This window comes from Hyla sarda, chromosome 1 (assembly GCF_029499605.1).
Source record: "Hyla sarda isolate aHylSar1 chromosome 1, aHylSar1.hap1, whole genome shotgun sequence".
In the NCBI taxonomy this organism is placed as follows: Eukaryota; Metazoa; Chordata; class Amphibia; order Anura; family Hylidae; genus Hyla; species Hyla sarda.
Genome location: NC_079189.1, coordinates 497,298,778 through 497,312,141, shown reverse-complemented (window position 1 = coordinate 497,312,141; position 13,364 = coordinate 497,298,778). Strand labels below are relative to the sequence as shown.

Sequence of the window (13,364 nt, the reverse complement as noted above, 5' to 3'; positions counted from 1 at the left end):
CTTTGTCGTCCCCAAGAAAGAGGGCTCTGCCCGCCCCATTCTGAACCTCAAGCTACTCAACTGCCATTTGCGGCTATGTCATTTTCGCATGGAGTCCCTCCGCTCCGTGGTGGCATCCATGGATCAGGGGGAGTTTCTTTCTTCAGTGGATACCTGGGATGCCTATCTGCACATCCCCAGTTTCATCGCCCATCAGCGTTTCCTTCGCTTTGCTGTCCCTGCGGGTCACTTTCATTTTGTGGCTCTTCCTTTTGGCTTAGCTACGGTTTCCAGGGTTTTCACCAAGGTCATGGCGGCGGTGATTGCCATCCTTCGGGCCTGGGGGATCTTGGTCCTCCCTTACCTGGACAATCTTTTGATCAATGCTCTGTCCTGGTCCCAAAACATAGAGAGCCTTCATCTCAGGAGAAGTCCAACCTGTCTCCCTCCCAGTCTCGTTTTTCTGGGTCTTCTTTCGACATGGCAGCCGCCTGTGTTCGTCTTCCATTGGACAAGCGGTGCTACCTGCAGGAGGATGTCTGTCGCCTACGGCACCCGTCTTTTGTTCCGATTCGCTTCTGCATGGAGTTATTGGGCTGAATCGAGGTGGTCCCTTTCGCCCAGTTCCGCTATCGCCCTCTCCAGCTGGCCATTTTGGCCCAGTGGGACAAGTTGCCGTCTACTCTGGATCCTCAAATTCTTATGCCCCCCCCTCCGTTCATCGGTCTCTTCTGTGGTGGCTCCACTGTCCTCTCCTTCTCCAGGGGCGGTCATTTCCTCCCCTCCACTGACAGGTTGCACGACCGATGCAAGTCTCCAGGATTGGGGAGGTGTGTTTCAGGACCTGACGGTCCAGGGTCGCTGGTCCCCTCAGGAGACTCACCTTCCTATCAATCTTCTGGGGCTCCGTGCCATCTTTCTTTGCCTCCTCCACTGGGAGATCCTCCTACAAGTTCATCCGGTTCCTGTCCAATCTGATAATGCCACGGCTGTGGCATATATAATTTGCCAGGGTTGCACGTGCAATCGCTCGGTGATGAAGGAGGTCTCAAAGATTATGCTCTGGGCTGAGACTCAAGTACCCGCCCTCTCAGCGATGCCAATTCTCCACACCTGGAATGTGGAAGGGGACTTTCTCAACCGCTTTCTCAGTGGTCTCTCCATCCAGAGGCGTTTGCGCAGATCTGCGATCTTTGGGGGACCTGGACGTGGATCTCTTTGCATCTCGCCACAACAGACAAGTTACTTGCTTTATCGCGAATTCGCAAGACCCTCTGGCGGTGGACGCACTTGTCATCCCAGACTGGCCCAGGCGCACCAACATAATTCAACTGGTCGCCGACGTACCACTGCGTCTTCCAGTTCTACCCCGTTCTTCTCTCCCAGGGTCCTCTCTGCCACCCTAGTATACTGTCGCTGCATTTGACGCCGTGGCGGTTGAAACCGCGGTTTCGAGAGCTCGAGGGTTTTCTTCCGGGGTGATTCACACCATGCTTCGGGCTCGGACGCCTTCCTCTGCTAGGATTTACCACTGCACTTGGCGGGCTTATTACAAGTGGTGTGAGGCTCAGTCCGTCTCCCCGGTCGTTTTTTTCTTTACACACCGTCTTGCTTTTTTGCAATCCGGTCTGGATCAGCGCTTGGCACTTAGCTCTCTTATAGGTCAAGTGTCAGCTCTTTCTATTCTGTTTTAGCGGCCGTTGGCTTCCAATTCTCACGTCCGCACCTTCCTGGAAGGTCGCCTTCCTCATCGCGATTACCTCCATTAGGAGGGTCTCTGAGCAGGCGGCTCTCTCTTTTCGCTCTCCCTTCTTGGTCCTTCATCAGGACAAGGTGGTTTTTCGGCCGCCTCACTCCTTCTTGCCCAAGGTGGTTTCCCCCTTTCACATGAACGAGGTGATCATTCTTCCTTCATTTTGTCCGGCTCCATCCAACGCTAAGGAGCATTCCCTACATAGTTTGGATGTTGTTCGAGCTGTCCGGTACTATGGGTACGCCCGTGGGAATTCTGGTCCCCGACGCTCGCCAGGCGGGGACTGGACTGGGATGACTGCTGATATCTATCAGCAGGCACCCCGTGCAAACCCCTGGGGTGGTCGCGAGACCCCCCCATCTCGGCGATCGCAGCATATTGCCAGGTCAATTCAGACCGACGATTTGCGAATATTCCGGGTCAATCGGGTCTCTGGTGACCCGATGACCCGGAAAAAAAGGGTGAATAGGGCTGTCCGAGACAGCCCCATTCACCCTTACCCAGCAGGAGTGAGGTGGCACTGGTGCCGCCTCACGATCACGGGATTGACCGACCAATCACGACCCTGCTGGGCGGCGATCGGGAAGGCGAAGATTGTGGCGATCGGCGCCGGTGGGGGTCTCCTACCTTGCCCTGGTCCGGTGGAGGTCCTCTTGGGATCGGTGGCGGTGACAGGAGCAGCAGGATCGGTGACAGCAGCGGCGGCGGTTTCGGCAGCAGGATACAGCAGGAGGTGAGGCCTGTTCACCTCCTGCTGTTGCTTAGCAACAACTCGCAGCATGCACAGCCATGCTGGAAGTTGTGATTTTGCAACAGCTGGAATTCCAACTACAATTCCAAGCATGTCCTTTAGTAGTCTGTGCATGCTGGGGGTTGTAGTTATGCAACAGCTGGAGGCACATTTTTCTATGAAAAAGTGTGCATCCAATTGTTGAATAACTACAACTCCCAGCATGCACAGACTACCAAAGGGCATGCTGGGAGTTGTAGCAGTGTGCCTGCAGCTGTTGCAAAACTACAACTCCCAGCATGCCCTTCGACTGTCAATGCATGCTGATTGTTGCAGTTTTGCAACAGCTGGAGACACATTGGTTGTGAAACTGAGTTTGTTACCTAACTCTGTGTTTTGCAACCAGTGTGCCTCCAGCTGGTGCAAAAACACAACTCCCAGCACTCACTGAGAAGACTGTACATGCTGGAAGTTCTAGTTTTGCAACAGCTGGAGGCACACTGGTTGCGAAACACTGAGTTAAGTAACAAACTCTGTGTTTCGCAACCAATGTGCCTCCATCTGTTGCATAACTACAACTCCCAGCATGTATGGTCTGTCAGTGCATGCTGGGAGTTGTAGTTTATCTGGAGGTTTGCCCCCCCCCATAGGAATGTACAGGGTACATTCACACAGGCAGGTTTACAGCGAGTGCTGCTGCAAGTTTTAGATGCGGCAAATTTTCCGCCGCAGCTCAAACTCCCAGCGAGAAACTCATTGTAAACACGCACGTGTGAATGTATCCTAAAAACACTACACTACACCTACACAAAATAAAAAGTAAAGCACTACATATATACATACCCCTACACAGTCCCCCCCCCCCCAAATAAAAAAAAAACCTATTGTAAGGCAGTGTTTCCAAAACTGAGCCTCCAGCTGTTGAAAAACAACAACTCACAGTATTGCCGGACAGGCACTGACTGTCAAGGCATGCTGGGAGTTTTGCAGCAGCTGGAGATACCCTGTTTGGGAAACACTGCCATAGGGTATTTTTGTGGCAGATTCAAATCCCCAATTTAGGCCTCTTTCTCACTTCGGAACCCTGTCGTATTTCAAGGAAACAGTTTAGGGCCACATATTGGGTATCTCCGTACTTGGGAGAAATTGCGTTACAAATTTTGGGGGGCTTTTTCTCCTTTTACCCCTTATGAAAAGGTAAAGTTGGGGTCTACACCAGCATGTTAATGTAAAAAAAAATTATTTTTACACTAACATGCTGGTGTTGCCCCATACTTTTAATTTTCACAAGCGGTGAAAGGAAAAAAAGACCCCCAAAATTTGTAACGCAATTTCTCCTGTGTACAGAACTACCCCATATGTGGGCGTAAAGTTCTCTGCGGGCGCACAACATGGCTCAGAAGTGAGAGCACACTATGTACATTTGAGGTCTAAATTGGTGATTTGCACAGGGGTGGCTGATTTTACAGCGGTTCTGACATAAACGCAAAACAATAAATACCCAGATGTGACCCCATTTTGGAAACTACACCCCTCACGGAATGTAACAAGGGGTAAAGTGAGCCTTAAAGGGGTACTCCGGTGAAAAACTTTTTTTTTTTTTTTTAATCAACTGGTGCCAGAAAGTTAAACAGATTTGTAAATGACTTCTATTAAAAAATCTTGATCCTTCCTGTACTTAGGTTTTTTGCAATTCTGACCACTATCACTTTATACATGTATAACTCTGGGATGCTTTTACCGATTATTCTGATTCCGAGTTTTTTTTTTTTTTTTTTTGTGGCATATTCTACTTTAACACTGGTAAATCTTCGTCATTACTTGCATCCTTTCCTTTGAAACTCTCTGCTTGTAAGGAAAATGGATATTCCAAATAAATTATATATTGATTCACAAATACAATATGTCTACTTTATGTTTGCATCATAAAGTTGACATGTTTTTACTTTTGGAAGACATCAGAGGGCTTCAAAGTTCAGCAGCAATTTTCCAATTTTTCACAAAATTTTCAAAATCAGAATTATTCAGGGACCAGTTCAGTTTTGAAGTGGATTTGAGGGGTCTTCATATTAGAAATACCCCATAAATGACCCCATTATAAAAACTGCACCCCCCAAAGCATCCAAAATGACATTCAGTAAGTGTGTTAACCCTTTAGGTGTTTCACAGGAATAGCAGCAAAGTGAAGGAGAAAATTCAAAATCTTCATTTTTTACACTCGCATGTTCTTGTAGACCCAGTTTTTGAAATTTGACAAGGGGTAAAAGGAGAAAAAGCCCCCCAAAATTTATAACCCAGTTTCTCTCGAGTAAGGAAATACCTCATATGTGGATGTCAAGTGTTCGGCGGGCGCAGTAGAGGGCTCAGAAGGGAAGGAGCGACAATGGGATTTTGGAGAGTAAGTTTTTCTGAAATGGTTTTTGGGGGGCATGTCACATTTAGGAAGCCCATATGGTACCAGAACAGCAAAATAACTCCAACATGGCATACTATTTTGGAAACTACACCCCTCAAGGAACGTAACAAGGGGTCCAGTGAGCCTTAACACCCCACAGGTGTTTGAAAACTTTTCGTTAAAGTCGGATGTGTAAATAAAATTAAAAAAAATTCTCACTAAAATGCATATTTTCCCCAAAATTTTACATTTTTTGCAAGGGGTTATAGGGGAAAATGCCACCCAAAATTTGTAACCCCATCTCTTCTGAGTATGGAAATACCCCATGTGTGGACGTCAAGTGCTCTGCTGACGCACTACAATGCTCAGAAGAGGAGTCACATTTGGCTTTTGGAAAACAAATTTAGCTGAAATGGTTTTTGGGGGGCATGTTGCATTTAGGAAGCCCCTATGGTGCCAGAACAGCAAATAAAAACACATGGGGGGATATTTATCAAAGCTGTCTATGTCCCGCATCAATATAGACCAAACTACAGAGGGTTAGTCTGGTCTATTGTGCACCTAATTTATCAAATGGCGCACAGCTCTTGATAAATTCTGTGCACAGACTGCATGTTCTATGCTTTAGTCTATATTTAAACCTGCTCCAACATGGTCTGACATTTCGGCGTACTTTCAGCCTATGCGACTTGTCGCTGAAAAGTCGCTTTTGATACATTCAGCACCAATGCATTTTTCAATGCATTTCAGTCTAAAATAGACTGGAATGCATCATGTTCTAAAAATCCTCTAGAGCAAAAGTCGCAGAAAAGGCGCACATATTTAGACTGCAACTTTCTGTGCGACAAATTTAGACAAGAAAAACCAGTCTAAATCCTTTGATAAATCTCCCCCACGGCATACTATTTTGGAAACTATACCCCTCAAGGAACGTAACAATGGGTACAATGAGCCTTAACACCACACAGGTGTTTGACAAATTTCCGCTAAAGTTGGATAGGAAAATGAAAATTTTTATTTTTTCACTAAAATGCTGATGTTACCCCAAATTTTTCATTTTCACAAGGGGTAATTTGAGAAAAAGCCTCCCAATATGTGTAACCCCATTTCTTCTGAGTATGGAAATGCCCCATATGTGGATGTAAAGTGCTCTGCGGGCAAACTACAATGCTCAGAAGAGAAGCAGCACCATTGAGCTTTGGTGAGAGAATTTGGTTGGAATAGAAGTCGGGGGCCATGTGCGTTTACAAAGCCCCCGTGGTGCCAGAACAGTGGACCCCCCACATGTGAACCCATTTTGGAAACTACGCCCCTCAAAAAATTTAATAAGGGGTGCAGTGAACATTTACACCACACTGGCGTTTGACAGATCTTTGGAACAGTGGGCTGTGCAAATGAAAAATTAAATTTTTCATTTTCACGGACCACTGTTCCAAAAATCTGTCACACACCTGTGGGGCGTAAATGCTCACTGTACCCCTAATTACATTATGTGAGGGGTGTAGTTTCCAAAATGGGGTCACATGTGGGAGGGGGTCCACTGTTCTGGCACTATGGGGGCTTTGTAAACACACATGGCCTTCAATTTCGGACACGTTCTCTCTCCAAAATCCCAATGGCATTCCTTCTCTTCTGAGCATTGTAGTTCGCCTGCAGAGCACTTTACATCAACATATGGGGTATGCTCTTACTCAGAAGAAATGGGGCTACAAATTTAGACCTCAAATGTACATAGTGCGCACTCACTCCGGAGCCTTGTTGTGCGTCCGCAGAACTTTACGCCCACATATGGGGTATTTCTGTATTCAGGAGAAATTGCGTTACCAATTTTGGTGGTCTTTTTTTTTTTTTTCCTTTTTACCGCTTGTGAAAATTAAAAGTATGGGGAATTAATATTTTTTACACTTACATGCTGTAAAATGTAACACAATTTCTCCCTACTATGGAGGTACCCCATATGTGGCCCTAAACTGTTTCCTTGAAATACGATAGGGCTCTAAACAGCCTCTAGCTGTTGCAAAACTACAACTTCCAGCATGTACAGTGTCTCAGTGCATGCTGGGAGTTGTATTTTTGCAACAGCTGGAGGCACATTGGCTGTGAAAAACTGAGTTGGGTAACAAACTCAGTTTCACAACCAATGTGTCTCCAGCTGTTGCAAAACTGCAACAATCAGCATGCATTGACAGTCTAAGGGCATGCTGAGAGTAGTACTTTTGCAACAGCTGGAGGCACACTGCTAAAACTCCCAGCATGCCATTTGGTAGTCTGTGCATGCTGGGAGTTGTAGTTATGCAAGAGTTGAATGCATACTTTTTCATAGAAAAAATGTGCCTCCAGCTGTTGCAAAATTGCAACCCCCAGCATGCACAGACTACCAAAGGGCATGCTGAGAGTTGTAGTTTTAACTCCAGCTGTTGCAAAACTACAACACCCAGCATGCCCTTTGGCTGTGCATGCTGCGAGTTGTTGCTAAGCAACAGCAGTAAGTGAACAGGACTCAACTCTTGTTGTATCCTGCCGCCGGGGACCACCGCGCTGTATCCTGCCGAGTGACCGATCCTGCTGCTCCTGTCGCCGCCTCCGATCCTGAGGGGACCCCCGCCGGACCAGGGCAAGATAGGAGACCCCCTCCGGCGCCTATCTCCACTCTGATCGCCATCCCAATCACCGCCCAGCAGGTCCGTGATCGTGAGGCGGCACCCGTGCAACCTCACTCCTGCTGGGTATGGGTTTTTTCCGTGTCACCAGAGACCCGATTTAGCCCGGAATAGCGCAAATCGCCGGTCTGAATTGACTGACTATTTGCCGCGAACGCCCACATGGGAGGGTCCCGGGACCACCATGGGCAATATGCCGGGATGGCTGCTGATAGATCTCAGCAGTCATCCAGTTCCGATCACCGTGTCTGAAGACCCGGTGATCCAGGAAAGCTGCGCCGTAAATGTACGGCGCTGTGCGCTAATAACTTCTTAGCAATGCCATACATTTACGGCGCTCATCCTTAATGGGTTAATAGAAGTAATTTACAAATCTGTTTAACTTTCTGGCACCAGTTGATTAAAAAAAAAGTTTTTCACCGGAGTACCCCTTTAACACCCCACAGGTGTTTGACAAATTTCTGTTAAAGTTGGATGTGAAAATGAAAAAAAAAAAAATTATTTTTCACTAAAATGCTGGTGTTAACCTACATTTTTCATTTTCACAAGGGACAATAGGAAAAAAGCCCCCCCAAAATGTGTATCCCCATTTCCCCTGAGTAAGAACATACCCCATATGTGGATGTAAAGTGCTCTGCGGGCGAACTACAATGCTCAGAAGAGATGGAGCGCCATTGGGCTTCTGGAGAGAGAATCTGTCCGAAATTGAAGGCCATGTGTGTTTACAAAGCCCCCATAGTGCCAGAACAGTGGACCACCCAACATGTGACCCCATTTTGGATACTACACCCCTCTCGTATTGTAATAAGAGGTACAGTGAGCATTTACACCCCACAGGTTTCTGACAGATTTTTGGAACAGTGGTCCGTGAAAATGAAAAATGCAATTTTTCATTTGCACAGCCCACTGTTCCAAAGATCTGTCAAATTCCAGTGGGGTGTAAATATTCACTGCACCCCTTATTAAATTCTTTGAGTGGTGTAGTTTCCAAAATGGGGTCACATGTGGGGGGGGGGTCCACTGTTCTGGCACCACGGGGGGGCTTTTTTAAACTCAATGGCCTCCCACTTCTATTCCAACCAAATTTTCTCACCAAAAACTCAATGGCGCTCCTTCTCTTCTGAGCATTGTAGTTCGCCTGCAGAGCACTTTACATCCACATATGGGGTATTGGGGTATTTCCATACTCAGAAGAAATGGGTTAACAAATTTTTGGAGGCTTTTTCTCCAATTACCCCTTGTAAAAATGAAAAATCTGGGGTAAAACCAGCATTTTTGTGAAAAAATCGATATTTTCATTTTCACTTCCAACTTTAGCGGAAATTTGTCAAGCAGTTGTATGGTTTTAAGGCTCCCTGTACCCCTTGGTACGTTCCTTTAGGGGTGTAGTTTCCAAAATAGTATGCCATGTGTTTTTTTTTTTTGCTATTCTGGCAGCATAGGGGCTTCCTAAATGCGACATGCCCCCCAAAAACCATTTCCGCTAAATTTGCTTTCCAAAAGCCAAATGTGACTTCTTCTCGTCTGAGCATTGTAGTTCGTCCGCAGTGCACTTGACGTCCCCACATGGGGTATTTCCATACTCAGAAGGGATGGGGTTACAAATTTTGTGGGTGCACTTGTGGGGCATTTTCTCCTATAACCCCTTGTAAAAATGTAAAATTTGGCGGAAAACCCTCAAAAAATAAATTCATTTACACATCCAACTTTAACGAAAAGTCGTCAAACACCTGTGGGGTGTTAAGGCTCAGCGGACCCCTTGTTACGTTCCTTGAGAGGTGTAGTTTCCAAAATGGTATACCATGTTTTTTTTTTTTTTTTTTTTTTTTTTTTTTTTTTTTTTGCTGTTCTGGCACCATAGGGGCTTCCTAAATGGCACATGCCCCCCAAAAAGCCATTTCAGAAAAACTCACTCTCCAAAATCCCATTGTCGCTCCTTCCCTTCTGAGGCCTCTAGTGCACCCACAGATCACTTGACATACACATATATGAGGTATTTCCTTACTGGAGAGAAATTGGGTTACAAATTTTGGGGGGCTTTTTCTCCTTTTACTCCTTGTAAAATTTCAAAAACTGGGTCTACAAGAACATGCGAGTGTAAAAAATGAAGATTTTTATTTTTCTCTTTTACTTTGCTTCTATTCCTGTGAAACACCTAAAGGGTTCACACACTTTCTGAATGTCATTTTGAATACTTGAGGGGGTGCAGTTTTTATAATGGGGTCATTTATAGGGTATATAAAATATGGAAACCCCTCAAATCCACTTCAAAACTGAACTGGTCCATGAAAAAATTCAGATTTTGAAAATCTTGTGAAAAATGCAAATATAAAGTGGACATATTGTATATGTGAATTAATATATCATTTATTTGGAATATCTACCGGTATATTCCTTACAAGCTGAGAGTTTCAGAGTTAGAAAATGCAAAATTTTCATGACATTTTGGGATTTTCAAGAAAGGATGCAAGTAACAGCGAAAATTTACCACTGTGGTAAAGTAGAATATGTCTCGGAATCAGAATAATCGGTAAAAGCATCCCAGAGTTATTAAGGCATAAAGGGACAGTGGTCATAATTGCAAAAAAGGGCTCAGTCCTTAAGGGGTTAAAGGGATACTCCAGTGGAAAACTTTTTTTAAATTTTTTTACATCAACTGATGCCAGAAAGCTAAACAGATTTGTTAATTACTTCTATTAAAAATTCTTAATCCTTCCAGTACTTATTAGTGGCTATATATTACAGAGGAAATTCTTTTCTTTTGGAATTTCCTTTCTGCCACGACCACAGTGCTCTCTGCTTACACCTCTGTCCATTTTAGGAACTGTCCAGAGCATCATATGTTTGCTATGGGAATTTTCTCTTGCTCAAGAAAGTTCCTGACATGGACAGAGGTGTCAGCAGAGAGCACTCTGGTCGTGACAGAAAATAAATCTAAAAAGAAAAGAAGTGTAGTATACATGCCACTAATAGGTACTGGAAGGATTAAGATTTTTTAATAGGAGTAATTTACAAATCTTTTTAACTTTCTGGCATCAGTTGATGTAAAAAAAAATAAAAAAATAAAAAAAAAAAGCTTTCCACTGGAGTAACCCCTTTAATTCTGAGCATAAATGGTAAAATGTACTACTTTTACAATAAGGTTGGGTTTACACTGCATTTTTGTATCCATTTAATGCATGTTTTATGCATAAACAGATGCTAAAAATGGATGCTGACAAATACAATGGAATTTTTTTCCGTGGACTGACATTAAAGGGGTTCTCCGGTGCTTACACATCTTATCCCCTATCCAAAGGATAGGGGATAAGATGCCTGATCGCTGGAGTCCCGCTGCTGGGGACCCCCGTGATCTTGCACGCGCCCCCCCCCTTTGTAATCAGTCCTCGGAGCGTGTTTGCAACCACAGGGCCGACGGCGTGTGACGTTACGCCTCCGCCCCGTGTGACGTCACGCTCCGCCTCTCAATGCAAGCCTACGGGAGGGGGCATGATAGCTGTCACGCCCCCTCCCATAGACTTGCATTGAGGGGCGGACCGTGAGGTCACACGGTGGCGGAGGCATAACGTCACACGCCGCCGGCCCCGTGATCGACAGTAATCAGACCTGGAGCGAATACGCTCCGAGGAGTGATTCCAAAGGGGTGCCGCGTGCAAGATCACGGGGGTCCCCAGCGGCGGGACTCCCATGATCAAGCATCTTATCCCCTATCCTTTGTATAGGGGATAAGATGTCTAAGCACCGGAGAACCCCTTTAATAAAAAAAAAATACTGTAATGGAAACAGTGAAAGGGAGACAAAAATGTGGTATGATAACAGGTATACATGTAACTGCTTAATAAACTTTGACTACTGCTTTTTCTCTCTATACTTTAAGACCGAGAAGGATGTGAATTGTCTGGAGCCCTGGCTGATAAAGGAAATGGACTCTTGTCTCTCTGATATTTGGCTTCGCAGAGATGTAGATGCGTTTGCTCAGCTTTTCCAATTGATATTCACAGAAAATGTCAGCGGTAAGTTTCCATCTTGTTTATTAACATTTATATACCTAAGGATGGTCATACACCTTAGATAACAGTATTGTATTGGTGAATAAATGATTGTCGGGGTAACAGTAATTTTTCCTATGCAGTCATGTACATTTTAGTCCATATTGGCCATTACATTTGCTTTGAGTGGCCATACATAATCAGTTTCTTGGAACATTATGAAAAAGAGCCTTCATGGACACACGACTATTGGACAATATTTAAATCCACAGCTGACTTAATTTAAGATAATGATGATTTGTCATCGGTCAACTAATACTATCATTCATTGTTAAATATCACCCAATAATCTATTGTTTTTTTTATTTAATTTTTATTTTTTAAATGGGCAGTTATTTATCAGATTTAAGCTAATGTTTATATGTACCTTAATTTTGTGTTATGTATTTTTGCTTATCTTTTGCATATAGAGTTCTCTAATGTGAACATGGGAATGATGTTAAAATGAAAGCAGAACAAGGTCCTATAGGGTATTGTACTCAGCGTTTGTTGGAGGAAGTCATATATATTTAAAATTTAGACCATATAATACTGAATTTCCACTGCCCTTGGTGTTCATTTTTGGTGGTACCATTAACCCCTTAACCCCTTAAGGACTTAGGGTTTTTCAGTTTTTGCACTTTCGTTTTTTAACTTCAAAATCATTAAGCCTTTCAATGATCCCTTCCCCTAATAAAAGTTTGAATCACCTGGCATTTCCAAGAATAAAAAAAACCCAGTGTAAATAAAAATAAACATATGTGGTATCGCCACATGCGGAAATGTCCGAATTATAAAAATATATCTCTTTTTAAACCGCACGTTCAATGGCGTACGCGCAAAGTCCAAAATAGCGTATTTTTGGTCACTTTTTATATCATGAAAAGATGAATAAAAAGCGATCAAAAAGTCTGATCAATGCAAAAATTGTACCGACAAAAACTTAAGATCACGGCGCAAAAAATGAGCCCTCATAGCCCCCTGAACATGGAAAAATAAAAAAGTTATAAGGCTCAGATAATGACAATTTTAAACATATAAATTTTCCTGCATGTATTTAGGATTTTTTTTCAGTAGTAATACAAAATCAAACCTATACAAGTAGGGTATCATTTTAACTGTATGGACCTAGAGAATAAAGAAAAGGTGTCATTTTTAACGAAAAATGTACTACGTAGAAACGGAAGCCCCCAAAAGTTACAAAATGGCATTTTTTTTTTTTTTCAATTTTGTCGCACAATGATTTTTTTCCGTTTCGCCGTAGATTTTTGGGTACAATGACTGATGTCATTGCAAAGTAGAATTGGTTTTGCAAAAAATACGCCATAATACCGATTTTTAGGTGCAAAATTTAAAGAGTTATGATTTTTTTAAAGGTAAGGAGGAAAAAACGAAAGTGCAAAAAACGAAAAACGCCTGGTCCTTAAGGGGTTAAGAAGCCCCTATGGTGCTAGAACAGCAAAAAAAAAAACACCAACATGGCATACTATTTTGGAAACTACACCCCTCAAGGAATGTAACAAAGAGTACAGTGAGCCTTAGCACCCCACAGGTGTTTGACGACTTTTCGTTAAAGTTGGATGTTTAAATGAGGGGTAATAGGGTAATAGGAGAAAATGCCCCCCAAAATTTGTAACCCCATCTCTTCTGAGTATGGAAATACCCCATGTGTGGACGTCAAGTGCTGTGCTGGCGAACTACAATGCTCAGAAGAGAAGGAGTCACATTTGGCTTTGGAAAGCAAATTTTGCTGAAATGGTTTTTGGGGGGCATGTCGCATTTAGGAAGCCCCTATACTGCCAGAACAGCAAAAAACAAA

General features: G+C 43.8%; 1 protein-coding gene across 4 annotated transcripts in view; it reads left to right on the top strand.

Moving 5' to 3' along the window:
• The window catches only part of YTHDC2 (YTH N6-methyladenosine RNA binding protein C2), a 108,271-nt gene that overhangs the window by 33,738 nt on the left and 61,169 nt on the right, over positions 1-13,364 (top strand). For all 4 annotated transcript variants that reach the window (XM_056537448.1, XM_056537451.1, XM_056537450.1 and 1 more), the window contains one exon: positions 11,395-11,530. In XM_056537448.1, coding sequence (XP_056393423.1) covers positions 11,395-11,530 — 136 coding nt within the window. The remainder of the gene's footprint in view (positions 1-11,394; positions 11,531-13,364) is intronic.